The sequence below is a fragment of the Heterodontus francisci genome, chromosome 39 (assembly GCF_036365525.1).
Source record: "Heterodontus francisci isolate sHetFra1 chromosome 39, sHetFra1.hap1, whole genome shotgun sequence".
In the NCBI taxonomy this organism is placed as follows: Eukaryota; Metazoa; Chordata; class Chondrichthyes; order Heterodontiformes; family Heterodontidae; genus Heterodontus; species Heterodontus francisci.
Window position 1 is genome coordinate 28,496,592 of NC_090409.1, and position 15,049 is coordinate 28,511,640.

At 60.1% G+C, this 15,049-nt stretch overlaps 1 protein-coding gene across 1 annotated transcript in view; it reads right to left on the reverse strand.

Moving 5' to 3' along the window:
- Window positions 1-15,049, reverse strand: part of LOC137352857 (POU domain, class 2, transcription factor 2-like) — a 153,225-nt gene that overhangs the window by 78,168 nt on the left and 60,008 nt on the right. The window contains exon 9 of the mRNA XM_068018709.1: window positions 1,366-1,439. Coding sequence (XP_067874810.1) covers window positions 1,366-1,439 — 74 coding nt within the window. The remainder of the gene's footprint in view (window positions 1-1,365; window positions 1,440-15,049) is intronic.

The window sequence follows — 15,049 nt, forward strand, 5'->3', positions numbered from 1 at the left end:
GAGATGTATGGAGTGGGATGTGTGATGTATGGAGTGGGATGTGAGATGTACGGAGTGGGATGTGTGATGTATGGAGTGGGATGGTTGATGTACAGAGTGGGATGTGTGATGTGTGGAGTGGGATGTGTGATGTATGGAGTGGGATGTGAGATGTACGGAGTGGGATGTGTGATGTATGGAGTGGGATGGTTGATGTACAGAGTGGGATGTGTGATGTGTGGAGTGGGATGTGTGATGTATGGAGTGGGATGGTTGATGTACAGAGTGGGATGTGTGATGTGTGGAGTGGGATGTGTGATGTATGGAGTGGGATGTGTGATGTATGGAGTGGGATGGTTGATGTATGGAGTGGGATGGTTGATGTCCAGAGTGGGATGTGTGATGTCCAGAGTGGGATGTGTGATGTGTGGAGTGGGATGTGTGATGTGTGGAGTGGGATGTGTGATGTACAGAGTGGGATGTGAGATGTACGGAGTGGGATGTGTGATGTACAGAGTGGGATGTGAGATGTACGGAGTGGGATGTGTGATGTATGGAGTGGGATGGTTGATGTATGGAGTGGGATGGTTGATGTCCAGAGTGGGATGAGTGATGTACAGAGTGGGATGTGAGATGTACGGAGTGGGATGTGTGATGTACAGAGTGGGATGTGAGATGTACGGAGTGGGATGTGTGATGTATGGAGTGGGATGGTTGATGTATGGAGTGGGATGGTTGATGTCCAGAGTGGGATGAGTGATGTACAGAATGGGATGTGTGATGTGTGGAGTGGGATGTGTGATGTATGGAGTGGGATGGTTGATGTCCAGAGTGGGATGAGTGATGTACAGAGTGGGATGTGTGATGTACGGAATGGGATGTGTGATGTATGGAGTGGGATGGTTGATGTATGGAGTGGGATGGTTGATGTACGGAATGGGATGGTTGATGTCCAGAGTGGGATGTGTGATGTACGGAATGGGATGTGTGATGTATGGAGTGGGATGGTTGATGTACAGAGTGGGATGTGTGATGTACAGAGTGGGATGTGTGATGTACGGAGTGGGATGGTTGATGTATGGAGTGGGATGGTTGATGTACGGAATGGGATGGTTGATGTCCAGAGTGGGATGTGTGATGTACGGAATGGGATGTGTGATGTATGGAGTGGGATGGTTGATGTACAGAGTGGGATGTGTGATGTACAGAGTGGGATGTGTGATGTACGGAGTGGGATGGTTGATGTATGGAGTGGGATGGTTGATGTACGGAATGGGATGTGTGATGTGTGGAGTAGGAGGGATCTGGGACACGGTCAGTGCACAGACAGGAGTCTGGGACTAGGTGTGGATATGGAATGAGTTGGACACACAGATACAAACAAACCTTGGATGGTGGCCAAAGGATTGTTGGCCATAAGTGCGGGATTAATCCCATGGTTCACAGTCAGCACTGAACTCCTGTAATCCAACCAAATAAAAGGCATTCAGAACCTCTGCTCACCCCATACACATGGTGATGAAGGTGAGGAGTGGGGTGGGTGAGAGGTGGGGCGGTGACGGGTGGGTGAGATGAGGAGTTTGGAGGTGAGGAGTGGCTGAGGTGAGGAGTGCAGGTGGTAAAGAATGGGAGAGGGTGAAGAGTGAGGAGGTGAGGAGTGGGAAGTTGAGGAGTGGGGGAGGTGAGGATGGGGCGGCTGAGGATGGGGAGGATGAGGCGTGGGGAGGGTGAAGATGGGGAGAGTGAGGATGGGGAGAGTGAGGAGTGGGGAGAGTGAGCAGTGGGGAGGGTGAGATGGGGAGGGTGAGATGGGGAGGGTGAGGTTGGAGAGGGTGAGATGTGGGGAGGGCGGGAAGTGGGGTGGATGGGGAGAGTGAGGATGGAGAGGGTGAGGATGGGGGAGGATGAAGATGGGGAGGGTGAGAATGGGGAGAGTGAGGATGGAGAGGGTGAGGATGGGGGAGGGTGAAGATGGGGTGGGTGAGGATGGGGAGGGTGAGGATGGAGAGGCTGAGGATGGGGAGACTGACAATGCGGAGGGGAAGGAGTGGGGATGGTGAGGTTGGGGAGGCTGAGGATGGGGAGGCTGAGGATGAGGAGGGGGAGGATTGGGGAGGGGGAGGAATGCCAGGGTGAGGATGGAAAGCGTGAGGATGGGGAGGGTGCAGATGGGGATGCTGAGAATGGGGCTGGGGAAGAGTGGGCAGGGTGAGGATAGGGAGGCTGAGGATGGAGAGGGTGAGGAGTGGGGACGGTGAGGACTGAGGATGGTGAGGAGTCGGGAGGATGAGGAGTGGGAGGGTGAGGAGTGGAGAGGGTGAGGAGTGGGAGGGTGAGGATTGGGGCGGGTGAGGAATGGGGAGCAGGAAAATGGAGAGGTTGAGGATGGGGAGGGGCAGGATGGGGAGGCTGAGGATGGGGCTGGGGAGGAGTGGGCAGGGTGAGGATTGGGAGGCTAAGGATTCGGATGGGTAGGAGTGGGGTGGGTGAGGATGGAAAGGGTGAGGATGGGGAGGATGAGGATGGGGGAGGGTGAGGTTGGGGAGGGTGAGGATGGGGAGGGTGAGGATGGGAGTGTGAGGAGTGGGGAGGGTGAGGATGTGAGGGTGAGGAGTTGGGAGAGTGAGGATGGGAATGTGAGGACTGGGGAGGGTGAGGATGGGAGGGTGAGGTTAGGGGAGGGTGAGGAGTGGGAAGAGTGAGGAGGGGAGGGTGAGGAGTGGGGAGAGTGAGGCTGAGAGTGTGAGGAGTGGGGTCAGTGAGGATGGGATTGTGAGGAGTGGGGAGAGTGAAGATGAGAGGGTGAGGAGTGGGGAGGGTGAGGATGGGATTGTGTGGAGTGAGGAGACTGAGGATGGGAGGGTGAGGAGTGGGGAGAGTGAGGATGGGAATGCGAGGAGTGGGGAGGTTGAGGATGGGAGGGTGTGGAGTGGAGAGGGTGATGATGGGAGGGTGAGGTGAGGAGAGGGTTAGGATGGGAGTGTGAGGAGTGGGGATCATGAGGATGGGAGGGTGAGGTGTGGGGAGAGTGAGGATGGGAGGGTGAGGAGTGGGGAGGGTGACAATGGGAGGATGAGGTGAGGAGAGCGTGAGGATGGGAGTGTGAGGAGTGGGGAACGTGAGGATGGGAGGGTGAAGAGTGGGGAGAGTGAGAATGGGAGGGTGAGGTGTGGGCAGAATGAGGATGCGAGTGTGAGGTGTGGGGAGAGTAAGGATGGGAGGGTGAGGAGTGGGGAGAGTGAGGAGTGGGGAGAGTGAGGAGTGGGGCGAGTGAGGAATGATGTGTGAGGAGTGGGGAGACTGAGGATGGGTGGGTGAGGAGTGGAGAGAGTGTGGATGGTATGTTCTGTAGTGGGGGAGTGAGGATGGGTGGGTGAGGAGTGGGGAGACTGAGGATGGAAGGGTGAGGAGTGGGGGGAGTGAGGATGGTAGGTTGTGGAGTGGTGGGAGTGAGGATGGGTGGGTGAGGAGTGGGGAGACTGAGGATGGAAGGGTGAAGAGTGGGGGAGTGAGGATGGGGAAGGTGAGGAGTGGGGAGGCTGAGGATGAGAGGGTGAGGACTGGGGAGGCTAAGGATGTGAGGGTGAGGAGTGGGGAGAGTGAGGATGGAAGGGTGAGAATTGGGGAGAATGAGGATGGGGGGGTGAGGAGTGGGGAGGGTGTGGAGTGGGGAGGCTGAGGATGGGAGGGTGAGGAGTGGGGAGAGTGAAGATGGGAAGGTGAGGAGTGGGGAGTGTGAGGATGGGAAGGGGAGGACTGGGGAGGGTGAGGATGGGAGGGTGTGGTGTGTGGAGTGTGATGATGGGAGGGTGAGGAGTGGGGAGAGGGAGGATGGGAGGGTGAGGAGTGGTGAGTGTGAGGATGGGAGGCTGAGGAGTGGGGAGAGTGAGGATGGGAGAGTAAGGAGTGGGGAGAGTGAGGATGGGAGTGTGAGGAGTGGGGAGAATGAGGATGGGAGGGTGAGGAGTGGGGAGAGTGAGGATGGGGAAGGTGAGGAATGGGGAGAGTGAGGATGGGAGGGTGAGGACTGGAAAGAGGGAGGATGGGACGGTGAGGAGTGGGGAGAGTAAGGAGTAGGGTGAGAGAGGATGGGAGGGAGAGGAGTGGGGAGTGTGAGGAGTGCTGCGAGTGAGGTTGGTAGGGTGAGGAGTGGGGAGAGTAAGATGGGAGGGTGAGGAGTGGGAGGGTGAGGAGTGGGGAGAGTGAGTAGTGGGGAGCGTGAGGAGTGGGGCAAGTGAGGTTGTGAGGAGTGGGGAGAGTAAGGATGGGAGGGTGAGGACTGGGGAGGGTGAGGAGTGGGGAGAGTAACGAGTGGGGAGCGTGAGGAGTGGGGCGAGTGAGGTTGTGAGGGTGAGGAGTGGGGAGAGTAAGGATGGGAGGGTGAGGATGGAAAGGGTGAGGATCAGGAGTCTGAGGATGGAGAGGGTGAGGAGTGGGGATGGTGAGGACTGAGGATGGTGAGGAGTCGCGAGGATGAGGAGTGGGAGGGTGAGGAGTGGGGAGGGTGAGGAGTGGGAGGGTGAGGAGTGGGGCGGGTGAGGAATGGGGAACAGGACAATGGAGCGGTTGAGGATGGGGAGGGGCAGGATGGGGAGGCTGAGGATGGGGCTGGGGAGGAGTGGGGTGGGTGAGGATGGAAAGGGTGAGGATGGGGAGGATGAGGATGGGGAGGGTGAGGTTGGGGAGGGTGAGGATGGGGAGGGTGAGGATGGGAGTGTGAGGAGTGGGGAGGGTGAGGATGTGAGGGTGAGGAGTTGGGAGAGTGAGGATGGGAATGTGAGGACTGGGGAGGGTGAGGATGGGAGGGTGAGGTTCGGGGAGGGTGAGGAGTGGGAAGAGTGAGGAGGGGAGGGTGAGGAGTGGGGAGAGTGAGGTTGGGAGTGTGAGGAGTGGGGTCAGTGAGGATGGGATTGTGAGGAGTGGGGAGAGTGAGGATGGGAGGGTGAGGAGTGGGGAGGGTGAGGATGGGATTGTGTGGAGTGAGGAGACTGAGGATGGGAGGGTGAGGAGTGGGGAGAGTGAGGATGGGAATGTGAGGAGTGGGGAGGTTGAGGATGGGACGGTGTGGAGTGGGGAGGGTGATGATGGGAGGGTGAGGTGTGGGGAGAGTGAGGATGGGAGGGTGAGGAGTGGGGAGGGTGAGGATGGGAGTGTGAGGAGTGGGGAGAATGCGGATGGGAGGGTGAGGAGTGGGGAGGGTGATGATGGGAGGATGAGGTGAGGAGAGCGTGAGGATGGGAGTGTGAGGAGTGGGGAACGTGAGGATGGGAGGGTGAAGAGTGGGAAGAGTGAGAATGGGAGGGTGAGGTGTGGGCAGAATGAGGATGCGAGTGTGAGGTGTGGGGAGAGTAAGGATGGGAGTGTGAGGAGTGGGGAGAGTGAGGAGTGGGGAGAGTGAGGAGTGGGGGAGTGAGGATGGGGAAGGTGAGGAGTGGGGAGGCTGAGGATGTGAGGGTGAGGAGTGGGGAGATTGAGGATGGGAGGGTGAGAATTGGGGAGAATGAGGATGGGGGGTGAGGAGTGGGGAGGGTGTGGAGTGGGGAGGCTGAGGATGGGAGGATGAGGAGTGGGCAGAGTGAAGATGGGAAGGTGAGGAGTGGGGAGTGTGAGGATGGGAAGGGGAGGACTGGGGAGGGTGAGGATGGGATGGGGTGATGTGTGGAGTGTGATGATGGGAGGGTGAGGAGTGGGGAGAGGGAGGATGGGAGGGTGAGGAGTGGTGAGTGTGAGGATGGGAGGCTGAGGAGTGGGGAGAGTGAGGATGGGAGATTAAGGAGTGTGGAGAGTGAGGATGGGAGTGTGAGGAGTGGGGAGAATGAGGATGGGAGGGTGAGGAGTGGGGAGAGTGAGTTTGGGAGATTAAGGAGTGGGGAGAGTGAGGATGGGAGTGTGAGGAGTGGGGAGAATGAGGATGGGAGGGTGAGGACTGGGGGACTGTGGATGGGGGTGTGAGGAGTGGGGAGATTGAGGATGGGAAGGTGAGGAGTGGGGAGGGTGAGGATGGGGAAGGTGAGGAATGGGGAGAGTGAGGATGGGAGGGTGAGGACTGGGAAGAGGGAGGATGGGACGGTGAGGAGTGGGGAGAGTGAGGGGTAGGGTGAGAGAGGATGGGAGGGAGAGGAGTGGGGAGTGTGAGGAGTGGGGCGAGTGAGGTTGGGAGGGTGAGGAGTGGGGAGAGTAAGGATGGGAGGGTGAGGAGTGGGGAGGGTGAGGAGTGGGGAGAGTGAGGAGTGTGAGGAGTGGGGCGAGTGAGGCTGTGAGGGTGAGGAGTGGGGAGAGTAAGGATGGGAGGCTGATGAGTGGGGAGGGTGAGGAGTGGGGAGAGAGAGGAGTGGGGAGCGTGAGGATTGGGGCGAGTGAGGAAGGGTGTGTGAGGAGTGGGGAGACTGAGGATGGGTGGGTGAGGAGTGGGGAGAGTGTGGATGGTAGGTTCTGGAGTGGGGGGAGTGAGGATGCGTGGGTGAGGAGTGGGGAGACTGAGGATGGAAGGGTGAGGAGTGGGGGGAGTGAGGATGGGGAAGGTGAGGAGTGGGGAGGCTGAGGATGGGAGGGTGAAGAGTGGGGAGGGTGTGGAGTGGGGAGAGTAAGGATGGGAGGGTGAAGATGTGAGGGTGAGGTGTGGGGAGAGTGAGGATGGGAGGATGAGGTGTGGGGAGAGTGAGGATGGGAGGGTGAGGAGTGGGGAGAGTGAGGATGGGAGTGTGAGGAGTTGAGAGAATGCGGATGGGAGTGTGAGGAGTGGGGAGAGTGAGGATGGGATTGTGAGGAGTGGGGAGGTAAGGAGTGGGGAGAGTGCAGATGGGAGTGTGAGGAGTGTGAAGAATGAGGATGGGAGGGTGAGGAGTGGGGTGAGTGAGGATGGGAGGGTGAAGAGTGGGGAGAGTGATGATGGGGAAGGTGAGGAGTTGGGATAGTGAGGATGGGAGGGTGAGGAGTGGGGAGAGTGAGGATGGTCAGTTGTGGAGTGGGGGGAGTGAGAATGGGTGGGTGAGGAGTGGGGAGAGTTTGGATGGTAAGTTGTGGAGTGGGGGGAGTGAGGATGGGTGGGTGAGGAGTGGGGTGACTGAGGATGGAAGGGTGAGGAGTGGGGGGAGTGAGGATGGTAGGTTGTGGTGTGGGGGGAGTCAGGATGGGAGGCTGAGGAGTGGGGAGAGTGAGGATGGGAGGCTGAGGAGTGGGGAGAGTGAGGATGGGTGTGTGAAGAGCGGGGAGAGTGAGGATGGGAGGGTGAGGAGTGGGGAGTGTGATGATGGGAGTGTGAGGAGTGGGGAGAGTGAGGATGGGAGTGTGAGGAGTGGGGAGAGTGAGGATGGGAGTGTGAGGAGTGGGGAGAGTGAGGATGGGGGTGTGAGGAGTGGGGAGAGTGAGGATGGGAGGGTGAGGAGTGGGGAGTGTGATGATGGGAGTGTGAGGAGTGGGGAGAGTGAGGATGGGAGTGTGAGGAGTGGGGAGAATGAGGATGGGAGCGTGAGGAGTGGGGAGAGTGAGGATGGGAGTGTGAGGATGGGAGTGTGAGGAGTGGGGAGAGTGACGCTGGGCAGGTGAGGAGTGGGGAGAGTGCGGATGGGAGTGTGAGGAGTGGGGAGATTGAGGATGGGAGCGTGAGGAGTGGGGAGAGTGTGAATGGGAGTGTGAGGAGTGGGGTGACTGAGGATGGGAGGGTGAAGAGTGGGGAGAGTGATGATGGGAAAGGTGAGTAGTGGGGATAGTGAGGATGGGAGGGTGAGGAGTGGGGAGAGTGAGGATGGGACGGTGAGTAGTGGGGAGACTGAGGAGTGGGGTGAGTGAGGATGGGTGGGTTGAGGAGAGGGGAGTGTGAGGAGCGGGGCGAGTGAAGTTGGGAGGGTGAGGAGTGGGGAGACTGAGGATGGAAGGGTGAGGAGTGGGGGAGTGAGGATGGGGAAGGTGAGGAGTGGGGAGGCTGAGGATGAGAGGGTGAGGACTGGGGAGGCTAAGGATGTGAGGGTGTGGAGTGGGGAGACTGAGGATGGGAGGGTGAGGAGTGGGGAGAGTGAAGATGGGAAGGTGAGGAGTCTGGAGTGTGAGGATGGGAAGGGGAGGACTGGGGAGAGTGAGGATGGGAGGGTGAGGAGTGGTGAGAGTGAGGATGGGAGAATATGGAGTGGGGAGACTGTGAATGGGAGTGTGAGGAGTGGGGAGATTGAGGATGGGAGGGTGAGGAGTGGGGAGAGTGAGGATGGGGAAGGTGAGGAGTGGGGAGTGTGAGGATGGGAGGGTGAGGACTGGGGAGAGTGAGGATGGGACGGTGAGGAGTGGGGAGAGTGAGGATGGGAGGCTGAGGAGTGGGGAGAGTGAGGATGGGAGAATATGGAGTGGGGAGACTGTGAATGGGAGTGTGAGGAGTGGGGAGATTGAGGATGGGAGGGTGAGGAGTGGGGAGAGTGAGGATGGGGAAGGTGAGGAGTGGGGAGTGTGAGGATGGGAGGGTGAGGACTGGGGAGAGTGAGGATGGGACGGTGAGGAGTGGGGAGAGTGAGGAGTGGGGTGAGAGAGGATGGGAGGGAGAGGCGTGGGGAGTGTGAGGAGTGGGGCGAGTGAGGTTGGGAGGGTGAGGAGTGGGGAGAGTGAGGATTGGGGCGAGTGAGGAAGGGTGTGTGAGGAGTGGGGAGACTGAGGATGGAAGGGTGAGGAATGGGGAGGGTGTGGAGTGGGGAGACTGAGGATGGGAGCGGGAGGAGTGGGGAGGGTGTGGAGTGGGGAGACTGAGGATGGGATGGTGAGGAGTGGGGAGAATTGAGGATGGGAGGGTGAGGAGTGGGGAGAATTGAGGATGGGAATGGGAGGACTGGGGAGGGTGAGGATGGGAGGTTGTGGAGTGTGGAAAGTGAGGATGGGAGGGTGAGGAGTGGGGAGAGTGAGGATGGGAGGCTGAGGAGTGGGGAGAGTGAGGATGGGAGAGTAAGGAGTGGGGAGAGTGAGGCTGGGAGCATGATGAGTGGGGAGAGTGAGGATGGGAGGGTGAAGATGTGAGGGTGAGGTGTAGGGTGAGTGAGAATGGGAGGATGAGGTGTGGGGAGAGTGAGGATGGGAGGGTGAGGAGTGGGGAGAGTGAGGATGGGAGTGTGAGGAGTGGGGAGAATGCGGATGGGAGTGTGAGGAGTGGGGAGAGTGAGGATGGGAGTGTGAGGAGTGGGGAGAGTGACGCTGGGGAGGTGAGGAGTGGGGAGAGTGCAGATGGGAGTGTGAGGAGTGGGGTGAGTGAGGATGGGAGGGTGAAGAGTCGGGAGAGTGTGGATGGGTGTGTGAGGAGTGGGGTGAGTGAGGATGGGAGGGTGAAGAGTGGGGAGAGTGATGATGGTGAAGGTGAGGAGTCGGGATAGTGAGGATGGGAGGGTGAGGAGTGGGGAGAGTAAGGTTGGGACGGTGAGGAGTGGGGAGAGTGAGGATGGTCAGTAGTGGAGTGGGGGGAGTGAGGATGGTTGGGTGAGGTGTGGGGAGAGTGTGGATGGAAAGTTGTGGAGTGGGGGAGTGAGGATGGGTGGGTGAGGAGTGGAGTGACTGAGGATGGAAGAGTGAGGAGTGGGGGAAGTGAGGATGGTAGGTTGTGGTGTGGGGGGAGTCAGGATGGGAGGCTGAGGAGTGGGGAGAGTGAGGATGGGAGGGTGAGGAGTGGGGAGAGTGAGGATGGGTGTGTGGAGAGTGAGGATGGGTGAGTGAAGAGTGGGGTGAGTGAGGATGGGAGTGTGCGGAGTGGGGTGACTGAGGATGGGAGGGTGAGGAGTGGGGAGAGTGATGATGGGGAAGGTGAGTAGTGGGGATAGTGAGGATGGGAGGGTGAGGAGTGGGGAGAGTGAGGATGGGAGTGTGAGGAGTGGGGAGAGTGAGGAGTGGGGAGATTGAGGAGTGGGGTGAGTGAGGATGGGAGGGCGAGGAGTGGGGCGTGTGTGGAGTGGGGCGAGTGAAGTTGGGAGTGTGAGGAGTGGGGTGAGTGAGGATGGGAGGGTGAGGAGTGGGGAGGGTGAGGAGTGGGGAGGGTGAGGATGGGAGGGTGAGGATGGGAGGGTGAGGAGTGGGGAGAGTGAGGAGTGGGGAGGGTGAGGAGTGGGGAGGGTGAGGATGGGAGGGTGAGGAGTGGGGAGGGTGAGGAGTGGGGAGGGTGAGGAGTGGGGAGGGTGAGGATGGGAGGGTGAGGATGGGAGGGTGAGGAGTGGGGAGGGTGAGGAGTGGGGAGGGTGAGGAGTGGGGAGGCTGAGGAGTGGGGTGAGTGAGGATGGGTGGGTTGAGGAGAGGGGAGTGTGAGGAGCGGGGCGAGTGAAGTTGGGAGGGTGAGGAGTGGGGAGACTGAGGATGGAAGGGTGAGGAGTGGGGGAGTGAGGATGGGGAAGGTGAGGAGTGGGGAGGCTGAGGATGAGAGGGTGAGGACTGGGGAGGCTAAGGATGTGAGGGTGTGGAGTGGGGAGACTGAGGATGGGAGGGTGAGGAGTGGGGAGAGTGAAGATGGGAAGGTGAGGAGTCTGGAGTGTGAGGATGGGAAGGGGAGGACTGGGGAGAGTGAGGATGGGAGGGTGAGGAGTGGTGAGAGTGAGGATGGGAGGCTGAGGAGTGGGGAGAGTGAGGATGGGAGAATATGGAGTGGGGAGACTGTGAATGGGAGTGTGAGGAGTGGGGAGATTGAGGATGGGAGGGTGAGGAGTGGGGAGAGTGAGGATGGGGAAGGTGAGGAGTGGGGAGTGTGAGGATGGGAGGGTGAGGACTGGGGAGAGTGAGGATGGGACGGTGAGGAGTGGGGAGAGTGAGGAGTGGGGTGAGAGAGGATGGGAGGGAGAGGCGTGGGGAGTGTGAGGAGTGGGGCGAGTGAGGTTGGGAGGGTGAGGAGTGGGGAGAGTGAGGATTGGGGCGAGTGAGGAAGGGTGTGTGAGGAGTGGGGAGACTGAGGATGGAAGGGTGAGGAGTGGGGAGGGTGTGGAGTGGGGAGACTGAGGATGGGATGGTGAGGAGTGGGGAGAATTGAGGATGGGAGGGTGAGGAGTGGGGAGAATTGAGGATGGGAATGGGAGGACTGGGGAGGGTGAGGATGGGAGGTTGTGGAGTGTGGAAAGTGAGGATGGGAGGGTGAGGAGTGGGGAGAGTGAGGATGGGAGGCTGAGGAGTGGGGAGAGTGAGGATGGGAGAGTAAGGAGTGGGGAGAGTGAGGCTGGGAGCATGATGAATGGGGAGAGTGAGGATGGGAGGGTGAAGATGTGAGGGTGAGGTGTAGGGAGAGTGAGAATGGGAGGATGAGGTGTGGGGAGAGTGAGGATGGGAGGGTGAGGAGTGGGGAGAGTGAGGATGGGAGTGTGAGGAGTGGGGAGAATGCGGATGGGAGTGTGAGGAGTGGGGAGAGTGAGGATGGGAGTGTGAGGAGTGGGGAGAGTGACGCTGGGGAGGTGAGGAGTGGGGAGAGTGCAGATGGGAGTGTGAGGAGTGGGGTGAGTGAGGATGGGAGGGTGAAGAGTCGGGAGAGTGTGGATGGGTGTGTGAGGAGTGGGGTGAGTGAGGATGGGAGGGTGAAGAGTGGGGAGAGTGATGATGGTGAAGGTGAGGAGTCGGGATAGTGAGGATGGGAGGGTGAGGAGTGGGGAGAGTAAGGTTGGGACGGTGAGGAGTGGGGAGAGTGAGGATGGTCAGTAGTGGAGTGGGGGGAGTGAGGATGGTTGGGTGAGGTGTGGGGAGAGTGTGGATGGAAAGTTGTGGAGTGGGGGGAGTGAGGATGGGTGGGTGAGGAGTGGGGTGACTGCGGATGGAAGGGTGAGGAGTGGGGGAAGTGAGGATGGTAGGTTGTGGTGTGGGGGGAGTCAGGATGGGAGGCTGAGGAGTGGGGAGAGTGAGGATGGGAGGGTGAGGAGTGGGGAGAGTGAGGATGGGTGTGTGGAGAGTGAGGATGGGTGAGTGAAGAGTGGGGTGAGTGAGGATGGGAGTATGCGGAGTGGGGTGACTGAGGATGGGAGGGTGAGGAGTGGGGAGAGTGATGATGGGGAAGGTGAGTAGTGGGGATAGTGAGGATGGGAGGGTGAGGAGTGGGGAGAGTGAGGATGGGAGTGTGAGGAGTGGGGAGAGTGAGGAGTGGGGAGATTGAGGAGTGGGGTGAGTGAGGATGGGAGGGCGAGGAGTGGGGCGTGTGTGGAGTGGGGCGAGTGAAGTAGGGAGTGTGAGGAGTGGGGTGAGTGAGGATGGGAGGGTGAGGAGTGGGGAGGGTGAGGAGTGGGGAGGGTGAGGATGGGAGGGTGAGGATGGGAGGGTGAGGAGTGGGGAGAGTGAGGAGTGGGGAGGGTGAGGAGTGGGGAGGGTGAGGATGGGAGGGTGAGGAGTGGGGAGGGTGAGGAGTGGGGAGGGTGAGGATGGGAGGGTGAGGAGTGGGGAGGGTGAGGAGTGGGGAGGGTGAGGAGTGGGGAGGGTGAGGATGGGAGGGTGAGGATGGGAGGGTGAGGAGTGGGGAGGGTGAGGAGTGGGGAGGGTGAGGAGTGGGGAGGGTGAGGATGGGAGGGTGAGTGAGGATGGGTGTGTGAGGAGTGGAGAGACTGAGGATGGGAGGGTGAGGAGTGGGGAGACTGAGGATGGAAGGGTGAGGAGAGGGGGGAGGGAGGATGGGGAAGGTGTATAGTGGGGATAGTGAGGATGGGAGGGTGAGGAGTGGGGAGACTGAGGATGGAAGGGTGAAGAGTGGGGGGAGGGAGGATGGGGAAGGTGTATAGTGGGGATAGTGAGGATGGGAGGGTGAGGAGTGGGGAGAGTGAGGATGGGACGGTGAGGAGTGGGGAGAGTGAGGATGTCAGGGTGAGGAGTGGGGAGTGTGAGGATGCGAGGGTGCTGATTGGGGAGGGTGAGGATGGGAGGGTGAGGATTGGGGAGAGTGAGGATGGGAGCATGAGGAGTGGGGAGAGTGAGGATGGGACGGTGAGGAGTGGGGAGAGTGAGGAGTTGGGTGAGTGAGGATGGGAGGGTGAGGAGTGGGGAGAGTGAGGATGGGAGGGTGAGGAGTGGGGAGTGTGAGGTTGGGAGGGTGAGGAGTGAGGAGGGTGAGGATGGGAGGGGGAGGATTGGGGAGAGTGAGGATGGGAGGGTGAGGAGTGGGGAGTGTGAGGTTGGGAGGGTGAGGAGTGAGGAGGGTGAGGATGGGAGGGGGAGGATTGGGGAGAGTGAGGATGGGAGGGTGAGGAGTGGGGAGGGTGAGGATGGGAGGGTGAGGATTGGGGAGGGTGAGGATGGGAGGGTGAGGAGTGGGGAGAGTGAGGATGCGAGTGTGCTGATTGGGGTGGGTGAGGATGGTAGGGTGCGGAGTGGGGAGAGTGAGGATGTGAGGGTGCTGATTGGGGAGGGTGAGGATGTGAGGGTGTTGATTGGGGAGAGTGAGGATGCGAGGGTGCTGATTGGGGAGGGTGAGGATGGGAGGGTGCGGAGTGGGGAGAGTGAGGATGCGAGGGTGCTGATTGGGGATGGTGAGGATGCGAGGGTGAGGAGTGGGGAGTGTGAGGATGAGAGGGTGCTGATTGGGGAGGGTGAGGATGGGAGGGTGAGGATTAGGGAGAGGGAGGATGGGAGGGTGAGGAGTTGGGAGCGTGAGGTTGGGAGGGTAAGGAGTGGGGAGAGTGAGGATGGGACGGTGAGGAGTGGGGAGAGTGAGGATGCGAGGGTGCTGATTGGGGAGGCTGAGGATGGGAGGGTGCGGAGTGGGGAGAGTGAGGATGCTAATTGGGGAGGGTGAGGATGCGAGGGTGCTGATTGGGGAGGGTGAGGATGGGAGGGTGAGGATGGGAGGGTGAGGAGTGGGGAGTGTGAGGATACGAGGGTGCTGATTGGGGAGGGTGAGGATTGCGGAGGGCGAGGAGTGAGAAGTGTGAGGATACGAGGGTGCTGATTGGGGAGGGTGAGGATGGGAGGGTGAGGAGTGGGGAGGGGGAGGATGGGAGGGAGAGGAGTGGGGAGCATGAGGATGTTAGGGTGGGGATTGGGGAGAGTGAGGATGGGAGGGTGAGGAGTGGGGAGCGTGAGGATGGGACGGTGAGGAGTGGGGAGAGTGAGGATGGGACGATGAGGAGTGGGGAGAGTGAGGATGGGAGGGTGAGGATTGGGGAGAGTGAGGATGTTAGGGTGAGGATTGGGGAGAGTGAGGATGTTAGGGTGAGGATTGGGGAGCGTGAGGATGGGAGGGTCAGGAGTGGGGAGTGTGAGGATGGGACGGTGAGGATTGGGGAGAGTGAGGATGTTAGGGTGAGGATTGGGGAGTGTGAGGATGGGAGGGTGAGGAGTGGGGAGGGTGAGGATGGGAGGGTGAGGATTGGGGAGGGTGAGGATGGGAGGGTGAGGAGTGGGGAGAGTGAGGATGCGAGTGTGCTGATTGGGGAGGGGGAGGATGGTAGGGTGCGGAGTGGGGAGAGTGAGGATGCGAGGGTGCTGATTGGGGAGGGTGAGGATGGGAGGGTGCGGATTGGGGAGGGTGAGGATGGGAGGGTGAGGATTGGGGAGAGTGAGGATGGGAGGGTGAGGAGTGGGGAGTGTGAGGTTGGGAGGGTGAGGAGTGGGGAGACTGAGGATGGAAGGGTGAGGAGTGGGGGGAGGGAGGATGGGGAAGGTGTATAGTGGGGATAGTGAGGATGGGAGTGTGAGGAGTGGGGAGACTGAGGATGGAAGGGTGAAGAGTGGGGGGAGGGAGGATGGGGAAGGTGTATAGTGGGGATAGTGAGGATGGGAGGGTGAGGAGTGGGGAGAGTGAGGATGGGACGGTGAGGAGTGGGGAGAGTGAGGATGTCAGGGTGAGGAGTGGGGAGTGTGAGGATGCGAGGGTGCTGATTGGGGAGGGTGAGGATGGGAGGGTGAGGATTGGGGAGAGTGAGGATGGGAGCATGAGGAGTGGGGAGAGTGAGGATGGGACGGTGAGGAGTGGGGAGAGTGAGGAGTTGGGTGAGTGAGGATGGGAGGGTGAGGAGTGGGGAGAGTGAGGATGGGAGGGTGAGGTGTGGGGTGGGTGAGGATGGGAGGGTGACGATTGGGGAGTGTGAGGATGGGAGGGTGAGGAGTGGGGAGGGTGAGGATGGGAGGGTGAGGATTGGGGAGAGTGAGGATGGGAGGGTGA